This window comes from Andrographis paniculata, unplaced genomic scaffold, assembly GCF_009805555.1.
Source record: "Andrographis paniculata isolate CXL003 unplaced genomic scaffold, ASM980555v1 Contig73END, whole genome shotgun sequence".
NCBI classification, from domain to species: Eukaryota; Viridiplantae; Streptophyta; class Magnoliopsida; order Lamiales; family Acanthaceae; genus Andrographis; species Andrographis paniculata.
In genome coordinates, this window is record NW_026137610.1 from 1,070,254 (window position 1) to 1,092,165 (window position 21,912).

General features: G+C 40.6%; 8 protein-coding genes across 13 annotated transcripts; 6 read left to right on the top strand and 2 right to left on the bottom strand.

Moving 5' to 3' along the window:
- Positions 1-719: 719 nt before the first annotated feature.
- LOC127265564 (probable protein phosphatase 2C 60) lies at positions 720-3,580 on the top strand. Of its 2 annotated transcripts, XM_051295414.1 has the most exons (11): positions 720-875; positions 1,382-1,503; positions 1,645-1,708; positions 1,870-1,978; positions 2,137-2,290; positions 2,412-2,537; positions 2,620-2,743; positions 2,844-2,920; positions 3,000-3,052; positions 3,139-3,193; positions 3,264-3,580. In XM_051295414.1, the coding sequence occupies exons 2-11, from the start codon at positions 1,387-1,389 to the stop codon at positions 3,405-3,407; spliced, it is 1,023 nt and encodes a 340-aa protein (XP_051151371.1). In that variant the 5' UTR covers positions 720-875; positions 1,382-1,386; the 3' UTR covers positions 3,408-3,580. The 2 variants fall into 2 exon arrangements, with proteins under 2 accessions (XP_051151371.1, XP_051151370.1); XM_051295413.1 differs by having other exon boundaries at positions 740-1,503.
- LOC127265565 (early nodulin-like protein 1) lies at positions 3,552-4,175 on the bottom strand. The gene has a single exon (XM_051295415.1). The coding sequence runs from the start codon at positions 4,159-4,161 to the stop codon at positions 3,601-3,603; it is 561 nt and encodes a 186-aa protein (XP_051151372.1). The 5' UTR covers positions 4,162-4,175; the 3' UTR covers positions 3,552-3,600.
- Positions 4,176-4,393: 218 nt separating this feature from the next.
- LOC127265566 (uncharacterized) lies at positions 4,394-4,922 on the top strand. The gene has a single exon (XM_051295416.1). It carries the CDS (start codon positions 4,501-4,503, stop codon positions 4,804-4,806), a length of 306 nt encoding a protein of 101 aa, XP_051151373.1. The 5' UTR covers positions 4,394-4,500; the 3' UTR covers positions 4,807-4,922.
- LOC127265561 (transmembrane 9 superfamily member 9-like) lies at positions 4,908-8,041 on the bottom strand. Its single transcript, XM_051295407.1, has 7 exons — positions 7,758-8,041; positions 7,144-7,308; positions 6,945-7,054; positions 6,750-6,858; positions 6,551-6,663; positions 6,306-6,456; positions 4,908-6,212 (listed from the first exon to the last, which is right to left on the bottom strand). The coding sequence occupies exons 1-7, from the start codon at positions 7,884-7,886 to the stop codon at positions 5,055-5,057; spliced, it is 1,935 nt and encodes a 644-aa protein (XP_051151364.1). The 5' UTR covers positions 7,887-8,041; the 3' UTR covers positions 4,908-5,054.
- Positions 8,042-9,614: 1,573 nt separating this feature from the next.
- Positions 9,615-12,404, top strand: LOC127265562 (BTB/POZ domain-containing protein NPY1-like). 3 transcript variants are annotated; one of them, XM_051295410.1, is made up of 6 exons: positions 9,615-9,778; positions 9,877-9,954; positions 10,065-10,162; positions 10,272-10,341; positions 10,416-11,543; positions 11,631-12,404. In XM_051295410.1, the coding sequence occupies exons 3-6, from the start codon at positions 10,101-10,103 to the stop codon at positions 12,147-12,149; spliced, it is 1,779 nt and encodes a 592-aa protein (XP_051151367.1). In that variant the 5' UTR covers positions 9,615-9,778; positions 9,877-9,954; positions 10,065-10,100; the 3' UTR covers positions 12,150-12,404. The 3 variants fall into 3 exon arrangements, with proteins under 3 accessions (XP_051151367.1, XP_051151368.1, XP_051151365.1); XM_051295411.1 differs by having other exon boundaries at positions 9,911-9,954; positions 10,094-10,162; XM_051295408.1 differs by having other exon boundaries at positions 9,615-9,954.
- Positions 12,405-13,135: 731 nt separating this feature from the next.
- On the top strand, positions 13,136-14,913 carry LOC127265602 (premnaspirodiene oxygenase-like). Its single transcript, XM_051295482.1, has 2 exons — positions 13,136-14,071; positions 14,152-14,913. The coding sequence occupies exons 1-2, from the start codon at positions 13,160-13,162 to the stop codon at positions 14,770-14,772; spliced, it is 1,533 nt and encodes a 510-aa protein (XP_051151439.1). The 5' UTR covers positions 13,136-13,159; the 3' UTR covers positions 14,773-14,913.
- A 371-nt stretch (positions 14,914-15,284) lies between these two features.
- On the top strand, positions 15,285-18,746 carry LOC127265603 (CRS2-associated factor 2, mitochondrial). Of its 3 annotated transcripts, XR_007841992.1 has the most exons (7): positions 15,285-15,828; positions 15,905-16,032; positions 16,122-16,347; positions 16,436-16,563; positions 16,689-16,803; positions 18,003-18,075; positions 18,679-18,746. XR_007841992.1 is itself a non-coding variant. In XM_051295483.1 (5 exons), the coding sequence occupies exons 1-5, from the start codon at positions 15,285-15,287 to the stop codon at positions 16,764-16,766; spliced, it is 1,110 nt and encodes a 369-aa protein (XP_051151440.1). In that variant the 3' UTR covers positions 16,767-17,063. The 3 variants fall into 3 exon arrangements, 2 of the variants coding, with proteins under 2 accessions (XP_051151440.1, XP_051151441.1); XM_051295483.1 differs by lacking the exons at positions 18,003-18,075; positions 18,679-18,746 and having other exon boundaries at positions 16,436-16,569; positions 16,689-17,063; XM_051295484.1 differs by lacking the exons at positions 18,003-18,075; positions 18,679-18,746 and having other exon boundaries at positions 16,689-17,063.
- LOC127265604 (uncharacterized) lies at positions 18,680-21,881 on the top strand. Its single transcript, XM_051295485.1, has 9 exons — positions 18,680-18,773; positions 18,908-19,022; positions 19,882-19,918; positions 20,018-20,087; positions 20,301-20,405; positions 20,662-20,812; positions 20,923-21,005; positions 21,209-21,302; positions 21,386-21,881. The coding sequence occupies exons 1-9, from the start codon at positions 18,749-18,751 to the stop codon at positions 21,456-21,458; spliced, it is 753 nt and encodes a 250-aa protein (XP_051151442.1). The 5' UTR covers positions 18,680-18,748; the 3' UTR covers positions 21,459-21,881.
- The last annotated feature ends 31 nt before the right edge of the window (positions 21,882-21,912 follow it).

The window sequence follows — 21,912 nt, forward strand, 5'->3', positions numbered from 1 at the left end:
AATTATCTTAATTTTAATTTATAATTATTTACTAGTTATACCATTCCTAAATTCTAATGTCTATAGTAAATCGGACAAAATATCGGGACCGAGGAAGTATAAATTTACAAAAATTCTAAGTTTGTGGAGGTGTTTGGACTAAAAATATAAAAAAAACTTATCCATTTTTTGTTAAAAGGTTCAAGAAGCCCATAAAAGAAGTATGTATGTCCAGGAAGAAGCCTACTTAAGAATTTTCCTTTTTTTGAAAAAAAATAAATGCCTAATTGTACGGTGTGTTGTATGAAAGTTTATTAGTATTATGCCTAATTATAAGACATGGACAGGATTAGCATTACTACAGCAACATTCCTTTGCAAAAAGTCTTTTTCTTATTATCATTTGTCTGTGTACAACTCGACACGTGGATTATATTGAACTGGTCCGAAATGTGGTAATTGGGAAATTGATGTTAATTGCAACTATGATTTCAGCTTGAGAAGGGTGTCTTTGACCCTAAATTATTATGATTATTTATAATTTACTTGTATACTATTATTGAGTGGAAATTTAGGCTAATATTGCCAGAGCAATTTTCGGGATGCCAGAGGAGCGGTGATTGATATTACAAATGTACCCTCAAAGGCAGCATAAGGATTCTTTGTTCAGAAGGGCAAATACGTCTGTCGGTGAGAAAATATTGATCCGGCCTGGCGTGAGTAAATTCTCACTCAGCCATGAATGCTGCTGCTGCTGTCGCTTGTTTTCTTGGTGGCACTGTCATTGTTCTGCTGTATTTTATACATATCCTCACGGGAAAATTTCCTGGTGGTACTGATCATCATCGCTGAGCTTTCACTGCAGAAAGTAATCAAGAAGACTCATACTTTACAGAGGTCGTTCTTCTTTTCTTTCAAGATAATCTTTTTATGTATTTCTTGATTACATCTCGTTATTATCTTCAAGCTCCAACACCACATCCTGTTCTCGCTCTCATCTTTGTTTGTTGGGATTTCTGTGTTTTTTTAGACTTATTTTTGTTAGGTTACTTTAAGGTTCTAAGTTCATTAGTATATTCAGTAAATTCCTAATTCTAGGTAAAGCTTTTTTGCCTTTTATCCATGGAATTTTAAATTGTTTTGAGTTTCGATATTGTTTAAGGGTACTTGAGTAATAAGATCGGTGTCAATATCATTCTGGGGTTTTGTTTGATGACCACAATTGAACTTGCAAGTCTGATTGTATTTTGACTTGGTTTTGGAATTTTAAAGAAGTTGAAGGACAATACTAATACTATAGCATGACGATTAAGTTGCCTTATTGCGTTTATTCCAATAGATCTCTAGAATTAATTTCTTTAGAAGTTCGTATGTTTATAACACCTATCTGATCTTGATGTCAGCTGTGATGGGTATATATTTGAGTTCACCAAAAACAGAGAAATTTTCCGATGATGGTGAGAACAATAGGCTTAGGTTTGGTCTGTCTTCTATGCAAGGATGGCGTGCTACGATGGAAGATGCTGTAAGTATTCTGCCAAATTTGTAATCTCTGCAGCAAAATGAATTATAAGTGAAGACTTAAACTGATTTCTTGTTTTAATTTATCACTAGTTTGTGAGGTAAAATGCTCCATCATTAATTTGATGTAATTCTCTTTCTACAGCATGCAGCAATTCCTTTTTTGGATTCTTCGACATCATTCTTTGGAGTTTATGATGGCCATGGAGGTATGATCTCTTAAATGTTAAGTACTACAAAGCTTTCTATTGCTGTCAATTTGATTTATTATTCCCAGCAAAGGATATACTCCATTAGATGTTGTAACCTGAAGATAATGATCACAAGTACCTCTCGAGTATTGCCAATGCTTTGATATATATCATTGCAGGTAAGGCAGTTTCGAAATTCTGTGCCAAGTACCTTCATCACCAAGTCCGCAAGCATGAGGCGTATTTGGCTGGCGATATTGGAACTTCAGTGCACAAGGCGTTTCTCAGGTCACCTGCAGATTGATGTGTAGATGAAAGTACTTTTTTTTTTTCTTCGACATTGGAGTGAAGTTGGATCAATGGCAGGATTACAATTAAACTGAATTCAGATACCAAGAAATAGTTAAACTGGAAGCATATCGGCTGAATACTTTGATCACTTGCAGGATGGATGAGATGATGAGAGGACAGAAAGGGTGGAGGGAATTGGCTGTTCTAGGGGATGCAATAAATAAGTTTTCGGGCATGATAGAGGGTCTCATATGGTCTCCAAGAGGTGGAAACAGAAATGAACTAGTCGATGATTGGCCATTTGAGGAGGTACCAATGCTTAGATTCTTTCATTGCACACCTTTTTCGCTTTTTTGCTCAATTTTCAGGCATATTGTAAATCTAATCTAATCAAGAAAACGATTGTACTTGTGTTAAAAATCTGTTACAGGGTCCACATTCTGATTTTTCTGGCCCGACTTCTGGTTCAACTGCTTGTGTTGCCATCATTAGGGACAACCAGCTCGTTGTTGCAAATGCTGGCGATTCTCGCTGTGTAGTTTCCAGAAATGGCCGAGTAACAATACAACCACCTGCTCCTATTTCGCATGTTTGGTTTGTTCATCATTTAGATTTCTGCTTGTGAACTTCAATTTTAGGCATACAACCTTTCAAGAGACCACAAGCCTGATCTTGAGGTTGAGAGAGAGAGAATTTTGAAAGCTGGAGGTTTTATCCATGTCGGCCGTGTCAACGGAAGTCTAAATCTTTCAAGAGCCATAGGTACGTACCTTCCATTTTGCTCGAATTTAGAATTCAAAAGTTGATTGACTTTGTAAACAAATCCAGCAAGCTAAGTAGCTGCAGGGTTTAATTCAAGCAGGTGATATGGAATTCAAGCAGAACAAGTTCTTACCAGCCGAAAAACAAATTATTACAGCCAATCCAGATGTTAATATTGTATGCATTTTCCTCGCGAGCGCCGTGCATATTTGTTTGTAGTAGCATTGCTAATTTGTCTAGTTTATTCATGATCCAGGTTGAACTTCATGACGACGACGAATTTATTGTGCTTGCTTGTGATGGCATTTGGCAAGTTATATGAACTCTTCTTAATTGCTAATATATTGAATCATCGATAAATTAAACAAGTAGTAGCTTTTGTTGTCTCTTCCCAGGGATTGCATGTCAAGCCAGCAACTAGTAGATTTTATAATCGAGCAGCTGAAATCTGTAAGTTCCTGTGGCATTCTTCTCTTCATTTTTTGCAATCTGAGGACTTGAATGAATCATGATCTTGCAGGAAAGCAAGCTTTCGGCAGTCTGTGAAAAAGTGTTTGACAGATGCCTGGCACCATCCACAGCTGGAGGCGAGGGCTGCGACAACATGACTATGATACTGGTGCAACTTAAGAAGCTCTCAGAATCAGGCATGTCCTCGGCATGACTGTTCGGATGTTTCATTCATGTAAAGACTTTGGGATTCTGTTTCTTGTACCATAAATGTTTGTACAGGTCATATGATTCAATTACAGTTTCGAACTTTGGTGATTAGGACATCAAAAATAGTAATTTCGAACAAGAGATGAAATGAAAGAATGAATTAATAATATTAATCAATCGGCAGTTTTTTTTTTTTTTCACATTACAAGTTGCAGCAAACACAGAACAAGCGCCGATTCTAGCGTCAAGAACTTCCGGCAGCCGGGGAAACTCCAGGCTCCGCTGGCAGGCGCCTCTGCAATTGATGGCCCGGCTTCACTCCGGTCCGCCGGGGAAGGCGCGGGGGCGGGAGAAGCTCCGCCAGTCCGGCGATGGTGCTCCGACATGACGACGACGATCAGTTTCTGGCCCATCTGGCAGTGGCCCACGGCGCCGCTGATGTAATAGTGCGGACCCGATTGCTCCAGCCTCGCCGTGGTGTTGTTGCCGTCGTTGTAGGTTATGAGGGGGCTCGACGTGGTGCAGGTCACGTAGTCTCTCTTCGACACTTGCAGCACCGAATCTTTTGAGGCGTCGTATCTCCACTCTAAGGTATCTCCGACGCGGAAGCGAGTTCTGGAGGCCCACTGATTCAGGGATTCGGATTCCGAGGAGGGAATCTTCCACTCGATTAAGTGGTTTCTACCTTCCGCTAAGCTTAAGAAAATTAGAACGAGTAGCAGCAGGACAGCTGAACGAGTTGAAGAAACTACTGCCATTTCTCCACTGCCGATAAATGAATGAGAGAGAGATGGGAGAGAAGTTTGGGAATATGGATTTATAAGGAGGAAGGTTGAAAGTAACTAGCCGTTACAGGGGGGGAGATTATCAACGGTAACTTTCCAGCATTTACTACCGGATTAGAATGGGCCGCACCGGTTCTTGATTTGCTTAACGTTTTCTTAGATAATCCAAAAATAAGAAGGGAGAGCACAGCGCAAGGCATGTAGAATCGACACGTTGCAAAAGCAAAGACACGTCATCACCGGCCAACACGACACGTGGAAAACCCCCGCAGTGTTTAAATTGCTCACCGCCGGCTTTCGGCTCACTGAAAAATGGCGAGCGGCGAAGAAGGTTGGCGAAAGAACGCAGACACGCACAAAATGAGCTCCGAGGAGGTGCGGCGAGCCGGCGTGGAGGCTTCCAAGCGGCCGCCGGGTCACAACCCGGGCGAAATCCTCCACCAGCGCCGGAATCTACCCTACAATCTCTACACAATGACCCTCGCTGGCGTTGCCATTGTCGGCGGTCTGTGGTACTTCACTTTGTACACCAAGAAAAAGCCCGAAGCCACCGCCGGCGACGTGGCTCGTGTCTCCGCCGGCGTAGCCGATCCTCAGGACACCAAGCCAAGAAAATAGTGAAGCAACATATATGAAATAGTTAGCTGATCAGCTTCCCCTGCACTTGTAATAATTAATTAAATAGAAAAGAAAAAATTGCCATTTTCATTATATATATATATTGCAGTACTTCATCTCTTAGCATTACAATGCAAAACAAAAGCTACACAGTTGTGTCTGTCCGTATATTAAAACATACAACAAATGGATGGAAAGAGCGAAAACTCAAAACCAAACAACCCAACAAATCCAATTCAATCAAACAATCAATCGATTTTGACAGAGGAGTATATTAACCTGGTGAAGATGAAGCAGGCGTAGAATCCGATGGTACCTGTGATGAGGAAGAAGGCGTAGGAGGCGACGAACATGTACCCGAAGTAGAGCGCGCTGGATACGACCTTGGTGATGTCGAGCTTCGTGAAGAAATAGAACCCTGCGTAGAGGAACAGGTACAGCGCCGACGATCCCGACGTCAGGAACGATCTCCACCACCATAGATAGTCTTCACTGCAAAGCTGGAAGTAGCATAGCACAATGGAGATCTCCGCGCAGGTGATGAGGAGGATGACGAAGACGATGAACAGGAATCCGAACAGGTAGTAGAACTGGTTCAGCCAGATTGACGTCAGGATGAAGAAGAGCTCGATGAACACTGCTCCGAACGGGAGAATGCCTCCGATCAGGATGGAGAAGGTAGGGTTCATGTACCATGGCTGCTCCGGGATCTGCCGAGGGATTTTGTTCGTCTTCACAGGATGTTCGATCGCCGGTTTTCGGAATCCGGTGTAGCTGCCGAGGAAGACGAGCGGCACTGAGATCCCAAACCATAGGAAGACCAGAGCGAACATTGTCCCAAACGGAACTGCGCCGGAGGATTTCTGGCGCCAAATGAGGGCATTGAGGACGAAGAAGATGGCGAAGACGACGGATGGGAAAAGGAAGGCTGTCCTGAGGGCGATCGTCTTCCATTCAGATCCTTTGAACATTTTATAGAGCCGCGACGAAGTGTAGCCGGCGAAGATCCCCATGAAAACCCAGAGGAACAGCATTGCTGTCATGAGGCCGCCGCGGTTGGAAGGGGAGAGGAATCCGAGCACGGCGAATGCCATTGTGACGAGGATCATGCCCAAGAACTGCACGCCGGTGCCGACATGGATGCAGAGGAGATCTGCTCGGATTGGGGGCCGGAACACGTCTCCGTGGACCAATTTCCAGCCGGTTTCCTCCTGGGCTTCTTCCTGTGTCTCGAGCTCATTGTACTTTGAGATGTCGCGGTAAAGGGTTCGTAGCATGATCATGGCGACCATGCCGGAGAGGAAGAGGACGATCATCAGAGAATTTACTATGGAGAACCAATGGATTTGATCGTCGGTCATGAGAAGATAAGTGTCCCATCTCGAAGCCCATTTCACTTGACTCTCCTGCAATACACCCAAACGTCGTCTAGATCAATCCCATGGCCACAAATTTACGACATCAAGACGAATAAGCAGGCGGCGATCAAATAATAATACCTGGAATTCGACATCGTAGGTGAATACTATTTCCTGTTTCTCATCAACCTCTTGAGGGGGTGTTGAAGAAGAGACTACGCGCTTCGTCTTCGGATCGCAAGTAGTTAACGGCGTATTGTCAGTCCATTTTCCTTGGAATTCATGCTTGACACTGCAACACAACACATTGAAGAACAGTAAAGCAAGCAAATAACACCGTGGTTTTCGAATGATCATTTGTATCTTGAAAGAACCAACCAACCAACCTATGTGGTGTCACTTCAAAACCAACGATCCTTGCAGAATCAGTGAGGTCATCCAGGTGATACTTGACGACGAAGCTCAAGTGGTTGTGCAGAAAATACTTTTCGTCCTTGCTCTGCAACCAATACAAATTTGTCTACAGTGAAAGAGGATTCGGAGAGTGAACTAATGGAACAATTTCATGTCATTCAGTTAACTTACGCCTGCATATCGGCCTTTCAACCCGACGTGATATCCGAGTTGGTAAATCGGGCGGCTTTCAGGCTCCGATCTCGGAATTGGAACGACCAAGGGGAGATTATCCAGAATCCTGCAAAACACAACAAGGAGAGGGATGGTAAGAAAGAGATGCTTATGAAATGGAAATGGATGCATTTTCTGAAAGGACTAACTTACATATTAACTCGATAATCGTCCTCGATTTTGCTCTTGAATTCTTTTGCAGTTTTGGCATCGAGGGTCATGTGACAAACAACATTGCACATCTGTGGCTCCCTCATTTTGAACTGAAGCAAGAAACATGTCAATGATCAAGAGACTTGCCAGAACTATATGAAAACATATTGCAACCTTGAAATTGAAATATTGTACAGACCACATATGGAGAGTTCTCAATGCGATCCCCACGCAGAACTTCTCCAAGATTTTCTCTGCTGTCGACGATCTTCTTCGGGCGACAGAATGGAAGTGAATAGTACGAGTAAGGAAGCTGAGTTTTTATGGAAGTCAATTTGTTCACCTTCACGTTCAGTTCATCTCCCTGGATTCATTGTATTACGTACGGATTATATGTTAATTGAAAAGATTCATTAGCGTCTACTGCAAATCAGCTATTCAAAATTGCAGAAGAAATCAATCAACAAGATCCGCAACCCACACAAAGCATTACGAAGGAACCATTCGAATGCACAAACGCAAAATAGAGCAGACCACAGCAGCTCCACGTTATCAATTCGACGCTGCCAAAAACCTATCGCTGAACTAAATCTGAATCCAATCAATTAATCGAAACCTAAATCAGACAAATGCCATTTTCCTAAAAACCACGCTCACAAGCAGTAACTGTGCCAAACATAAACCCACAAGATCAGATCTGCGAACATCACCAAAATTCCTTGCACCAGTCGTCGTCCTATAAATCCTATCTCTAATAGAAGCAAAATTAAAAACAAATTAACCGAGAAATACTGAGGAACAGAAATATTGAACCTTTTGGAAGTCCTGCGGGGCGACGCCGGGAAGGTAGAAGCCGAGTGCACCTCGAGCAAAGAGCAAAATGCAGGTGAAGGAGAAGATAACTGCACATAATGTATTGGATCGAACAGCTGCCCCTCCCATGGCGGACCGAAGCAGAAGGAGAAGCAGAGCAGTGCAATCCCCAGATCCGCAGAGAAGAAATGGATGGGAACTGGGAATGGGGCTCTGTTCTTGTGTGAATCTCAAGCTTGTCGGTTCAGTTCCTTCGCCCCACTCCCCTTCCAAAATTGAAGATATTATTATTATTATTATTATTTCTCAAAATAATAAAGAACGAGATTCACTCAGACGCATTCACCGACGCAAGGACTAGTAAATAAATATATTTGTTACAACTAAATTATAGGAGTTAATTTAGGTGCTGATTTTCATATTTGGGTTTATTTCTAATTTACACTCTAAATCATTTGCTTTTATGTTACACTACATAACGGGAAAGCATATCATATGTCTAATAAATACCATTTTTTCTTATTCAATAAGTTATGTAAACTAAGGACTAGGGACAATATTGCAAGCATATGTATGAAATTAAACAATATTGATTACTCCTAGGGATTTAATCAAAATAAAAAATTGGGCTGGACTGCTTTAATTAAACTGGGCCGTATCTGTTAATAAATGGGCCTCTGAGGAAGAGGAAAAGGATGGATACTAGGGCCGGCGGCTCTAGCAGTTTAGAGTAGAGAACTGTGTGTATTTTCGAAAAATATATTTATAATTAAAATTAGTATATTTTTTTATTAAAATAATATTAATATTAATAACGAATAAATTATTATTAATATAGGAAGAATAGAAATGTAAAATTATTTTTGGTATATTTATTTTTTGAATTTTATTATTTACTCATTATGCAATATTTTGTTATTGATTATATTCAATTTAAGTTATATGATTTAATATAATTAAGGGATTTGTAATAACTCATAAATATATGGGATGTATTAACTTGCAATGAAGTGATGGAGTTCATGACCATTGACCGACCAACTTATATTTGCTATATCTAAATTCATTAATTAATTGAGTTGTTGTATGATTGTATCCATCCATCATCTTCATGTAATTTATTTATTTTTCTTTTAGATTGGATTGGATGGTCCCAAACACCAATGAATTGGACTTAATTATGTGTACCAAATGAGGCAATTTCATCAGGTCCCCTACCAAATATGGTCACGTACCTATCCATCAATAAGCATACATACAAATCGACGGGTGCTTGCATGTCCTAAATAATACTTCCTCCATTCCAAATAAGGTGCAACATTTGATTTTGTTCGCATAAATTTTAAGTGATGTGATGGAGAGAGAAATATATATTTTATTTTTTTATTTGGATAATGTTAGATAAAAATTAAGTATAATTAATTATTTTTTATTTTAAAAATATTACAGAGTGTTTGAGACATGTCGAAATGAAATATTGCAGGGTGTTTTTGGAGAGAGGGAGTACGTTACTGTTTGTCAATTACACTAATTAATGATTTGTGGACTTAGGAGTGATTATTGGAATAATAATATTATTTATTATTCATTTTGAGAGAATAGAGTAGACTACAGGGAGGGGCAAAACGGTCAATTAAATTTGGCGTGCATTAACAACGTCATAATAAAGGACGATTACAGAGTTTCTCCACTCTGTCCCTGTCAGCCGTACGATTCAGCCACGCCATAGCCAGCCCTACTACGCCCACACACGAATGCGCTACGCTAGGGCTAGGGCTAGGGATAGGGATAGGAGGATGGATATATACATATATATATGGATACATACTGTAATACAGTGTTCTGTTTCCTCATCACTCTTCTGCAGGGATTCAGGAAAAAGGCAGAGAGCGACAAGCTCCTCAGTGTGTTCAGAAAAGGTGGGATCTTTTGAGATTCGAGATCTTTTGCAGTGCCAATCAGGACAGAAGGAGGAGGACGACAAGTTTTTTTATATCACACAAAGGCGGCTGGAAGTAAAGGTAAGGTTTGGTTGTTGGGGCTATAATCTGTCACCATTAATGACATCACATCCATGCATTTTCATCGCGCATATGATCTCATGCCATGCGATGATCAGCAAATTCGTTTCCCTGCTTGGCTCGACGTCCCAGGAAAAATTCTATATCCTGATCCTGCTGGGGGCTGTGGATTTAAGGTTTTGTTTTCTTGTGCTTGTACTGCTGCTCTTAATATATCCTGTTTTACCTGACTGCAGTTTCTGGTTTTGTTCGATTAATATATCCTGTTTTATTCGATTCTTGCCAGTGTAATTTCGATATATATCTTTCTTGAAGTTGAAAGATGAAGTTCATGAAGTTAGGATCAAAGCCCGATACCTTCCAAGCTGAAGGCAGCTGTGTGAGGTCAGTTTTCAGTCACAACTTTTTGATTTCTTACACTAACTCAACAAATGACATTTTTAGAACTACTACTGTTCGATCCATTTGATGATTGTTGTTGAACTGTTTGCAGATATGTGTCTTCCGATTTGCCTACTGATTTTATCGTAATTGTAGGAGACGTGAAATTCTATCTCCACAAGGTAAGATTCATTGAATTAAAAACTCAATTAAGGATGATTTCTTGTTTGATTGGAATTAGATTTTCCTTTTGCAGTTTCCCCTCTTGTCCAAGAGCAACAGGATGCAAACCCTAATTGTGCCAGAAGTCGACAATGGAACACCTGCAAACGAAATTCTGTTACCCGATTTCCCCGGCGGTCCTAAAGCATTTGAAATCTGCGCCAAATTCTGTTACGGTGTAACGGTAACTCTCAATCCCTACAATGTCGTGTCTGTGCGCTGCGCCGCAGAGTATCTTGAGATGACAGAGGAAGTCGACAGAGGAAACCTGATTCTAAAAATCGACATCTTTCTCAACTCCAGCATTCTTCGAAGCTGGAAAGATTCCATCATTGTTCTGCAGACTGCCAAGCCCTTTCTTACATGGTCTGAGAATCTGAAGATCGTCGAAACGTGCATAGATTCCATTGCATCCAAAACACTAGTCCATCCATCCGCCGTCACTTGGTCCTATACCTGCAACAGGAAATCGAACCATGTAGTTCAGACAGGAACAGTGCTTCCTGTAAAAACAGATTCTGTCCCAAAGGATTGGTGGATCGAAGATATCTGTGAATTGGAGGTTGATCTGTACAAGAGAGTTATGGTAGCCTTAAAATCGAAAGGTTTAATGGATGGAGGTGTGATCGGGGAGGCATTAAAGGCTTACGCCGCAAGATGGTTGCCGCCGAAGACAATTCTCGAATCAATGGTGTCTGAAGATTCCATCTTTAGAACCAAATACTTGCTTGAAACTATAGTGTTCTTGCTGCCTTCAGACAAGGGCGTCGAATGTTCTTGCAGCTTCTTGCTAAAGTTACTCAGAGTCGCCGTCCTAGTCGAAGCCGATGATTCGTTGAAGGATGGTGTAATAAAAATGGTCGCTTTGAAATTGGACGAGGCTTCCTCGAGCGATCTTTTGATCCCTGCGAGGCATCCTCGGACTACAGTTTATGACGTCGATCTTGTCCAGCGGATTTTGGATGAAAACAGGGGTAGTCGAATTGATTCCAAGTGTGCAAACTTGCAGAAGATTGCGAAAGTTGTGGATGGCTATCTTGCAGCCATTAGTCATGATCCTAATCTCTCGGTGTCGAGCTTTATAAAATTGGCGCGAGGGATTCCTGATTCGGCGAGACCTGTTCACGACAGGCTGTATGCTGCCATTGATGTTTATTTGAAGGTGCATTAGCTAGCTCTTCTTGCAATGAAAAATCACATACTGAATGTTTTGTTGATGTAATAAGACTGACAAAACTTGGAATCGCAGGAGCATCCAAGTTTAGCAAAATCCGAGAGGAAGCGATTGTGCGGACTTATGGATGTCAAGAAATTCACGACTGACATGACGATGCACGTGGCGCAGAACGAATTGTTGCCTCTACGCACTGTCGTTCAAGTCCTGTTTTTCGAGCAGGTGAGGTCGACGACAGCAGCAGCAGGAAGAGAAGCAGCCATGGCAAGTGGTCATCATAACAATGAAGAAAAGTTGAAGCTGCCATTGCCATTGATGGAAAAATCCAAGTCTCTTAGGGGACAAGTGATGATAAATGAGAAGGAAGAGGGTAGCAAAGGTGGGCAGCTGTTGCCGTTGCCATTGCCATTGCGGTCGAGGAGGATATTTGACAGGCTGTGGATTACAGGAAAGGGGCTCGAAAATGGCGGGACGAGGAGCTCGGAAATGGGAATGGAGATGGAGATCCAAGTGTCGAGGAGCCCAAGTTGTGTAATGAAGTCCTCAGCATCAGGGTCGTCGTCTTCAAGAATTAGGAGACATTCAGTTTCTTGATCACAGAGGAAATCATCAATTCAGAATGTGAATTAGTTGGTCAGTGTATTATTTGTATTGAAATACTACATGCATTAGTTATTTACTAGTAATAAATAAATAATTACTAGTATTTGCAGTGGAAAATGGAGAATGACCAGACTCGAAAATCTTCTTCTTCTTCTTCAAGTTTTGTTTTGAATGGATGTAAAAAGTAAATAAGACAGATGAGATCATTTAATAGGGTTAAAGACTTGGACTTTGAATGTAAACTTGTGTATAAGTTTCAACTCTCAAACATGTATGTATAAATTACTGATTTCATGTAAGTATATGATTAATTGTTTGGTGGAGAATAATTAATGGGAAGACTTTTGCTTACTTACTTACGTAGGTAGGTCTCCCCTGTTGACTTGGGCTCAATTACAAGTATGTTTAATGAAAGAATTTTTACTTAGCAAGAAACCTTCATTCAATAATCAGTTAGTTAATAATAATAATAATAATAATAATAATAATGTTATCACACCGAGACTATATTTTTAATGTTAAATATAATCACACTAAATGAAGCTCTTACAGGCGTACGAAGAAAGTATTATTTTTCATATGGAAGACACACAGTTCATAGATCTCATGTAACAAAAATTCAAATAAAATACTCTCCTAAGCCTCAAATCTTGCTTGCTAACTGTCTATATTTTCACGTTCTAATGAATTATTTTCTTAACTTCCTTGAGACGTCGAAAGACCAAAGCACGAGGAAGAAATTTGAAGGAAAATAGGATGTTAGTCAAGAATTGGAATTTCAATCCACCGAAAAAACAATCATTAATTATTCAAATATCGAAATTCAAGAACACACACACCTGTCAGGGATAAGAAATTGTGTGAGAAACATCATCACATCACATCACATAGTTTAATATTCAAACTCATGCACTATAAATATCGAAACCTACGAGCAAAGAATTCCACCAATTCCATAAACGTTAATCATCCAGTGTCTTGAAATCGAATTCGAAATCAAAATGGATTATCTCCCAAACTTCATTCTCCTCATCCTCTTCATCTTCTTGGCTACAAAGGAATGGAACAGGAAATCAAACCCAAAATCCAAATCCCAAACAGTGGGGCCGCCGAAAATATTGCCGCCGGAGCCATGGAGGCTGCCGGTGGTCGGCCATTTGCACCACATTATCAGTTCTCTTCCACACCACGCTTTCCGGGACTTGGCCAAGAAGTACGGCCCATTGATGCACCTGAAACTCGGCCAGGTCTCCACCATCGTTGTTTCCTCGCCGGAGATGGCGAAAGAGGTGCTGAAAACCGTGTGTCCGGCCTGCGCCGGCAGGCCTCAAAGCCTGGCAAGCAAGATCATGTGGTACGACTACGTCGACATTGCCTTTAGCCCTTACGGAGAATACTGGAGACAGATGCGGAAAATTTGCATTCTTGAATTACTGAGTGTCAAAAACGTTCGATCATTCGAGAACATTAGGAAGGACGAGGCTTCCCGGCTAATCGGATGGGTTCGATCGAATTCAGGCAAGACAATCAACCTGACAGAGAAGACTTTCATGTTTACCAGTGCTGTAACATGCCGGGCTGCGTTCGGGAAGATGTTGAAGGACAGGGAGACATTGATCGGATATATTAAGGAAGCTGTGGTAATGGCAGGAGGGTTTGACATGGCTGACCTGTTTCCATCAGTTAAGATGCTCGCAATCCTTAACTGGAACAGATTTAAGCTTTTGAAGATGCGTAGGAAAATGGATTCCATTCTGGACAGCCTGATCGATGAGCATAAACAGAATCAGGATCAGGCCATGGGAAATGGAGAATTCAGCAATGAAGATCTCGTTGATGTCTTGCTGAGATTGCAGAGAAGTGGAGATTTTAAGTTCCCAATTACCCAAGACAACATCAAAGCTGTCATCTTTGTAAGCATTGTTAGCAAATTAGATCCCACTGGCGTTGTAATGGACTCCAATTTGTAATGATTTTTGTCGTTTTCTTGCAGGACATGTTCTCTGCGGGAACAGAAACTTCCTCCACGACGCTGGATTGGGCTATGGCGGAATTGATGAAGAACCCCAGGGTTCTAGCAAAGCTGCAAGCTGAGGTGAGGAAAGCTTTCAAGGGGAAGGAGACGATCGATGAGGCTGAAATTAGGGATTTGAAATACCTAAAATTGGTGATCAAAGAAACCCTAAGGATGCACCCTGCAGTCCCTATGGTCCCACGGGCGTGCAGAGAAGAATGTGAGGTCAATGGCTACACCATTCCGGTGAATGCCAAAGTTTTGATCAACAGTTGGGGGTTGGGGAGGGACCCTAACTACTGGGTGGCTCCTGAGACCTTTATGCCTGAGAGGTTTGAGGATAGCTCCATTGATTTCTTCGGAGGTCATTTTGAGTATCTGCCGTTTGGGTCGGGCAGGAGGATCTGCCCCGGGATGAACTTCGGGTTGGCTGCCGTCGAGCTGCCTTTGGCTCAGCTTCTGTATCACTTCGACTGGGAACTTCCCGATGGAGTGAAGCCTTGTGATCTGGACATGACTGAGGCTGAAGGGATTGCTGTCGGAAGAAAACAGAACCTCGTTGTGGTCGCCACTCCCCATGAAGATGATCCTTCAACTTAGTTTTTACTGATTATATATACATACAATATATAAGTGTTCTTGAATTGTCGTTTTGTTTGGTTCAGCTGCTTGTAAGCTGCCATGTATGTAGTTCGAATATAACAGAGTATGGTTGATAGAGTTTGATTGTGTGATCTTGATTCCCTTCAGAAACGCCAGTTATCAATTAATTGAAGATCTTCAAGAATGATTTGGATTTGGCTTTCCTGTCTGTTGCATTCTTGGAACAAACCCAGAAAAAAATAATTCTTGAATGGAATTTGTAGTAACAATGGCTTCAATAGACTTGCAATGGTAACTTTCCCCCCAAAATAATGCATTTTCATTTTATAGATAAAATTAGGGCAACCAAAAGTGCAATATAGCTTGGCCGTCATCGCCGGATTCTCAACGAAGAAGAAAGCCCAGGCGGAAACCCAACGCTAGGAAGAAAATCGCCTCCTGAAAAGGTAGACCTTATTTCACTGCAAGATTCCTGCGCAGCCAATTAATAATTTCGTATAGCATCCCCGATGCCGAAGCTCTTTCCATGGCATCGTCTTCGATCTTGCTATGTCAGATCTCTTCCTCATTTACCCGCATCGTCTAGGGTTTTCTCACGTCTTCTAAGCCGCCGTTCGCCTGCCGCCGAACCAGAAGACGACATTCACGACCCCCCCTTTTCTCCCACCCAATTGAAAACCCGAAATCAGAAAAACAAACTGAAAACCAGTTCCGGTAAGACTGCCAAAGTTTCCGATGGAACTAATCTCAATACGGCTAAGCACTTACCGGCGAAGTCCGATTTGCCGTTTGATTTTATGTACTCTTACTCGGAGAACAGCCCTGGCGTGAACCCCATCGGATTCCGCGAGCCCCAGCGATTCTCCCCCTTCGGCCCGGGCCGGCTCGATCGGAAGTGGACTGGGGTTAGAGCTCCGGCCAAGCAGAAGACAGATTTGGAGAAATTCGCGGCGGAGCGAGCTAGGGTTTTGGGGGAGCCACTTTCCGACGACGAGGTCGCCGCGCTCGTGGAGAAGTATCGCCACAGCGATTGCTCACGCCAAATCAATTTGGGTAAATTTCAGTTTCTGGTACTTCTAATTTCTGTGCATTGTCTGATCTTTCTGTAAACAACATTTGATCATCCTAGGAAGGGGAGGAGTTACACACAACGCGCTTGAAGACATCCATAACCACTGGAAAAGAGCAGAGGCAGTACGGATAAAGGTTCTGGGGGTGCCAACGATCGACATGGACAACGTTTGTTTCCATCTCGAGGTTCTAAGACGAACCAGAACAGCTCGGAATTTTCTAACAACATCTGCAGTATCAATTTGTTAGCTAATGAGGTTGCAGTGTGTTTGTAGGACAAGTCTGGGGGGAAGATCATCCATCGCCAAATAAACATCCTCCTGTTGTACCGGGGCCGTAACTACGATCCTAATGCACGGCCGCATATTCCGACAATGTTATGGAAGCCTCTTGCGCCAATTTACCCGAAGCTCGTGAAGAATGTTCCCGATGGCCTGACATATGAGGAAGCTAAGGAATTGAGGAACAGAGGGCTTAATTCGACTCCCCTGATGAAACTCAGTAACTATCTATCTGTCCGAATTAGTTATCTATAGTTTTTGGGTTATATCCATTGCCTGATCTTGCAGCCTATTTATGATTTCTGCAGCTAGGAACGGTGTGTATGTAAACGTCGTTGAGAAAGTGAGAACGGCATTCAGAAGTGAAGATGTAGTTCGGTTGGACTGTGCTCATGTGGGCACGAACGACTGCAAGAAGATCGGCGTCAAATTAAGAGTACTTGTGAATCCCCCTACCTAATTTTAGCCTTTTTGAGTTTCTTGATTCTGTTTCTGATCTTGTCTAAATTTATATATCTTCAATTAAATTGAATTTGATTTCATATTTTTGTTATTGTGCAGGACATAGTTCCTTGTATTCCTCTGTTATTCAAAGATGAACAGATTATACTCTGGAAGGGAATCAGAGGGGATGAGTAAAGCAAGCCTGTGTTCATTGATCAACATTCTGATGGGAGTAAGAAAATACTTTCGAACTTAATCTACTATTTGAGACACCGTTTCCAGTGGATGATGAAATGGTTGGCTGCAAATGCTCAGGGTTTGTGTTCAAGTATATTTTTTGTCATATGTTATTTGAATACACAAACATATGTATGCAGTGGGAGAGATACCTTTTTGTAGATCTATTTATGCATAGTGCCCCTCCATACGCTCTGTCTGTTCATGCACACAATTAATTAGATCAATTTGCAAGAATTCTCTCAAGTGTTTATAGCTTCATGTGCACAATGAAAATCGATTGTTTAACTTCAATGGCAGTGGCAGATATAATAATAATAATAATAATACGAGGAGATAGGCATTTACAGCTGTCTATTTATCAGATGTTGAAATTTAAGGTACAGAAGAGAAGATGCCTTTCTATGTAAATTCGAAAAAGTGTAGCTGGATTGATTACTTAATTTACGCCTTGTGTTTTTACATCAGTGAATGATTGTCTTGGATTTTTATTAAATAATCAATTTCATTTAAAAATTAACAGATCAGAGGTATTATTGACTGTAAACACTTTACAACGAAACAAACAAAATGCTAAATGAATTTCTTCAACCTAGGTGCATAAATCTTTGGAGGAATCTATGCTCAAAACAAATAAATCTCATTGCTATCTAAACTCGAGATATAAGCACTGCAGTTTAAGTTGAGCTTATTATTCTTCTCCTCCAACTTCAACCAACCATATGTAATCTTAATTTTTTTTTTTGATCGGAATATGTAATCTTAAATTTTGAAAAGACATACGGAAGTCGAAGGAATACTACTTTTGACAAAAATGTGCTGACACTAAAGTAAGAGGAAAATATTGTGATCCCCCATTAATGATATTCTGATGACAAGTTGAGAAATATGTAGCATTTATGGGGTGAGGAGCTGGGCTGAGGATCCTCTCTCCATATTTATATAATAATATATTCTTCAGAATATTCAGAGTCACAGATCTAGAACACGTATGTATATATAAATCATCCTTGGTTTTCTTGAACCCTCTTTTTCTTGGTTTTCTGTTTGCAGGAGATTGGTGAGAACAATGAATAATTACACTATGCCAACAAATTTTAATCCAATTTAAGACATTAGCGTATGTTTAAGCATTCTAATTCAGCAGTAATCCACTGATTATGACGTGTGTGTGTATATATATTTTGCCTGTAGGCAAACCAACCAACCAAGGGGGGACGGACAGCAGAGTGGAGAGGTGGAGGTCGAACTCCTGAGCCAACTTTAGGTTGCTGCGAAACCTTAAACCCCACTTTACAGATAAATTATGGCCGTTTCTTCTGTTTCTTTAACTAGATCTTCGTTCTTGATTACCCATGAAGTGAACTTTTGAAATTCTGGGGTTTTTTGCTGGAAGATTCCTATGTTTTCTTTTGGGATTTTTAACCTGACTAGTGAACTTGGTTGAAACTTTTTGTTTTATTTTTTATTTTTTGTTTTCAAGAAAGAGTATTATAGGGTTGAACGGTGGCAATCGCTTCTCCTGTTTTCTTCCCCATTTGGTCCACTCGTATCGATTCTTTGACAATGTACATTGCATAATCAAGGGAGTTCTTCCCAGCTGGCTCATGGGTTGTTCGCGAATTTGTGTTTCTTGATCTGTGTGGATTCTTTGTGGTCATAAAGGTTGTAGCTTTTCTGTAATTTGACTTGTTCTTCTTTCCTTTTTGTCTTTCTCCACGGTTCCTTTTCAAGGGTTTCCTTATCATTTGCTATGCTGTTTTAGGAATTGTACAGGAAAACCTGTGTAAAGTTCTTCATATTCCATTTTCGCCCTCTGAAGTTGGTATAAATAGTCGAACCAATATGACTTTTGATTCATTCATTGCAGGAGCTTCTACTAAATCATCTCGAATTAAAACTCTCCTGCATTAAGTGTTCCACAGAAGCAAAGCTAAGCCATGAGCTTCAATACCTCTGCTGGGGGTCTGTTAATTTCTCTCCTCCTTTGGTTAATCACTTAATAAAAATGTGATGATTTTTTCAGCTACTATATATACTTCATCTTCTTTATTTTGGTGTAATGTGTGTGTTGAAACCTTTATTTTTAAATGTTTAAGGTCGACAAGCCTCCACAACTACATTTGAGTTTGGAAGGACTTATGTAGTGAGGCCGAAAGCCAGGCACTTAGCAACCATAGTTTGGCTACATGGCCTTGGTGATAAAGGCTCAAGGTATAATATAATATCCTAATTTTGTCATTTAGGGATATTTTGATGAAAGGAATGTTCAGTTTCATTTCATTTGTCTTGAAATGCATAAAATATATCTTGTACTTGTCAGTAAGTTTGGTTATTTTCATATGTTGCTATATAGGTAAACAATATATGATTTCTCATATTTGTGTTGTGTTTACCGCCTCTTGATTACTCATCAAAGGAAACAGTTGGTTGCAAAGAATGCTGTGATGTTAACATGTTCCATTCTTGTATCGGCACCTGATAACAGTGGATTGATAATGAGCAACATATTCATTTGTCATCAAATTTTTAATCGATTTGTTAGACAACATAAAACAGGGGGACCACTTACACACTAGCCATTCTTTTGCCTCCAAGACCCTAGTACTCAATATGTTTATATTTTTTAAGTATCATAGGCTGGAAGTTGTTGATTGTCCTCAAAAATTAGGACAAGGTTGGGCACTATATATATACTCTTTTTCTATCTCTTATAGCAGTTCATTCTCGATTTATTTCAATAATGTGGTCCCAGAACTATTAGATTATTACATGCCATAAAGTTTTGTAATTTAAATGAAATCTAGATTGTGAACTTGAAGATCAAGATCGTATCATGAATCATGTGAGATCTGCAGCTATGTTGTCAGATTGATTTTAAAAAAACACACTAGGTTTATTATTTATTTATTTATTTATCTACATATCTCTTTATTCCTGGTTTTTGTTTTATGCATATGTGGATGCCAAGTAGATGTGTAAAAGATATGGGCCATGGAACTGTTTTATGAACATAATTCCACATCCTAATTGAATTTGATGGTGATTTTTAACTTTCATTTTGCTTTGGCAGCTGGTCGCAACAATTGGAAGGCCTTCCTCTCCCTAATGTTAGTTCTAAAACCACTTGCTTAATGTAAGAACAAATGTTGAAAAGTTTGTAAGATGTGTAGATAACGACTGTCTTGTTCTTAACCAACATTATGCAGGTAAAATGGATTTGTCCAACGGCTCCCACTCGTCCAGTGTCTCTATTTGGTGGATTTCCTTGCACTGCCTGTAAGAAAAATTTCCCTTACTCTGTACATTTACTCACAAAGCTTAGCATTACTTGAGTTTCTTAATCGTCTCAAAGCCATTCCAGAGTGACTAAAGAGCACTAGACAACAAACCACAGATAGTGGATTGCTGCCTAATATTGTTTGAAGAACTCATTTCCTTTTTTCAACTGCTATATCAAGATGCAGCACAGAGCTTACACCGATATTACAGGGTTTGATGTGCAAGATATTTCTGAGGATGCACCCGATGATGTGGAAGGATTGGATGCCTCAGCAGCCCATGTTGCAAATCTCTTGTCGACAGAACCTGCTGGAAGTAAGTATCTTCTACGCTGCATTGTGCATTTCCTTTTTAAAGCTATACTTTTAGAAGAATATTGTTAGAGTACAACCCTCGACATATTTCAAGAAATGAAAAGAAAAATGCAGATTGAAAGCACAAAAGAGTAGTCTTATCAATCTGATTCATTTCTTTTTAGCTGAATGGTAATGGTTTCATAAACATCTTAAAATCCTATCTGCACAAGCATATCACTTCACAATTTTTAATATCATTTTTGCCATTTTTCCAGTCAAATTAGGCATCGGAGGGTTTAGCATGGGCGCTGCAACAGCTCTTTACTCAGCCATGTGCCACATTTTTGGTCAGTATGGGCACCGGAGCCAATACCCAGTTAACCCGAGCTTCATTGTTGGTCTTAGCGGTTGGCTTCCATGTTCCAGGTTTCATTTCATATACTTTCATCCACCTAACACATTTACCGAGCAGAACACTCAGTTTGCTCTTTGTGATAAGAATGTTCTGTAGTGCTAACCGGCTAATTGTTGTCCAGGACATTAAGGATTCGGGTTGAAGGATCACCCGAGGCTGGGCGACGTGCAAGATCATTGCCCATTTTGCTCTGTCATGGCTCTGGTATGTCTTAGTAATTTCAATGGTTAAGCTAAGTCGAAAATTTCTCAACTCTCACTACACTTTAAAGACAAATTAAATAACTCAATTAAAGGTGGATGGATGGCTTACTATACACTCATTAGCTTTGTTGGTGTCTGAAGGCATTTCGTCTTACAGGAAAATTCTCATAGTTTTGAAAATTGTTACTTATGTATGTATTACAGAGGACGATGTGGTCGGCCATGAGCATGGAGAAAAGTCTGCGCGAGTGCTGAGTTCTGCTGGATTTCAAAATCTTACATTTAGGTCATATAACAGGTATGATGATACACCAAAACTTCAAACAGCTGTGCTATTTCTCAAATAACCCACGAGTCGATAATTCCTTTTCCTGCGCGCAGGCTTGGTCATTACACAATTCCTGAAGAGATGGATGTTGTTTGTCAGTGGTTGACTGCGAGATTGGGGTTTTAGGGCACTAGCACGAACAATTTTGGGAGGTGACTCTGGGTATACGGGGAAAGAAGCACTAAAACTTAGAGCATAGTAATAACTATACAAGTAGAAGCAGCTCTTGAAACTGGGAAGTTTGTGAGCAATAACAGGCAGCATAGCATGCTCTCGGGGATACCTATGTTGGTTTAAATGTTCTGTTTTAGTAGCATTGTCGAATTTCTTTCATCTACACCATTAATGTTGGTGAACTGGTTTACATACATGATACATACAGGTGGTGGCAATCATTATGAATAGGGTATTACTCTGTCCATGGCTTCTGCTGCATCTTTCTTGTTGGAATTAGAACGAGAGTGAGCAAGTGTTGTAATGGAATTGGAATGTAATGGAAGCGTATCTTTTATTAATTGGTTAATTAATTCATATATTACCTTACTCCAATCCAAATCTTGGTGCAACAAAAAGACTGCTT

Bases quoted from the DNA above. Each gene is read 5' to 3' on its own strand.
- LOC127265562 (XM_051295408.1), top strand. From the start codon at position 10,101: ATGAAGTTCATGAAGTTAGGATCAAAGCCCGATACCTTCCAAGCTGAA. The intron at 10,163-10,271 runs GTCAGTTTTCAG...AACTGTTTGCAG, and splicing joins GCTGAAGGCAGCTGTGTGAG to ATATGTGTCTTCCGATTTGC. The intron at 10,342-10,415 runs GTAAGATTCATT...TTCCTTTTGCAG, and splicing joins TGAAATTCTATCTCCACAAG to TTTCCCCTCTTGTCCAAGAG.
- LOC127265561 (XM_051295407.1), bottom strand. From the start codon at position 7,886: ATGGGAGGGGCAGCTGTTCGATCCAATACATTATGTGCAGTTATCTTC. The intron at 7,055-7,143 runs GTCTGTACAATA...TTCTTGCTTCAG, and splicing joins TTGAGAACTCTCCATATGTG to TTCAAAATGAGGGAGCCACA. The intron at 6,664-6,749 runs GTAAGTTAACTG...TATTGGTTGCAG, and splicing joins TGAAAGGCCGATATGCAGGC to AGCAAGGACGAAAAGTATTT.
- LOC127265603 (XM_051295483.1), top strand. From the start codon at position 15,285: ATGCCGAAGCTCTTTCCATGGCATCGTCTTCGATCTTGCTATGTCAGA. The intron at 15,829-15,904 runs GTAAATTTCAGT...TGATCATCCTAG, and splicing joins CTCACGCCAAATCAATTTGG to GAAGGGGAGGAGTTACACAC. The intron at 16,348-16,435 runs GTAACTATCTAT...TGATTTCTGCAG, and splicing joins GACTCCCCTGATGAAACTCA to CTAGGAACGGTGTGTATGTA.
- LOC127265604 (XM_051295485.1), top strand. From the start codon at position 18,749: ATGAGCTTCAATACCTCTGCTGGGG. The intron at 19,023-19,881 runs GTATAATATAAT...TTGCTTTGGCAG, and splicing joins CTTGGTGATAAAGGCTCAAG to CTGGTCGCAACAATTGGAAG. The intron at 20,406-20,661 runs GTAAGTATCTTC...CCATTTTTCCAG, and splicing joins GTCGACAGAACCTGCTGGAA to TCAAATTAGGCATCGGAGGG.
- LOC127265564 (XM_051295413.1), top strand. From the start codon at position 1,375: ATGTCAGCTGTGATGGGTATATATTTGAGTTCACCAAAAACAGAGAAA. The intron at 2,744-2,843 runs GTACGTACCTTC...TAATTCAAGCAG, and splicing joins AAATCTTTCAAGAGCCATAG to GTGATATGGAATTCAAGCAG. The intron at 2,921-2,999 runs GTATGCATTTTC...TTCATGATCCAG, and splicing joins CCAATCCAGATGTTAATATT to GTTGAACTTCATGACGACGA.
- LOC127265566 (XM_051295416.1), top strand. From the start codon at position 4,501: ATGGCGAGCGGCGAAGAAGGTTGGCGAAAGAACGCAGACACGCACAAA.
- LOC127265602 (XM_051295482.1), top strand. From the start codon at position 13,160: ATGGATTATCTCCCAAACTTCATTCTCCTCATCCTCTTCATCTTCTTG. The intron at 14,072-14,151 runs GTAAGCATTGTT...GTTTTCTTGCAG, and splicing joins ACATCAAAGCTGTCATCTTT to GACATGTTCTCTGCGGGAAC.
- LOC127265565 (XM_051295415.1), bottom strand. From the start codon at position 4,161: ATGGCAGTAGTTTCTTCAACTCGTTCAGCTGTCCTGCTGCTACTCGTT.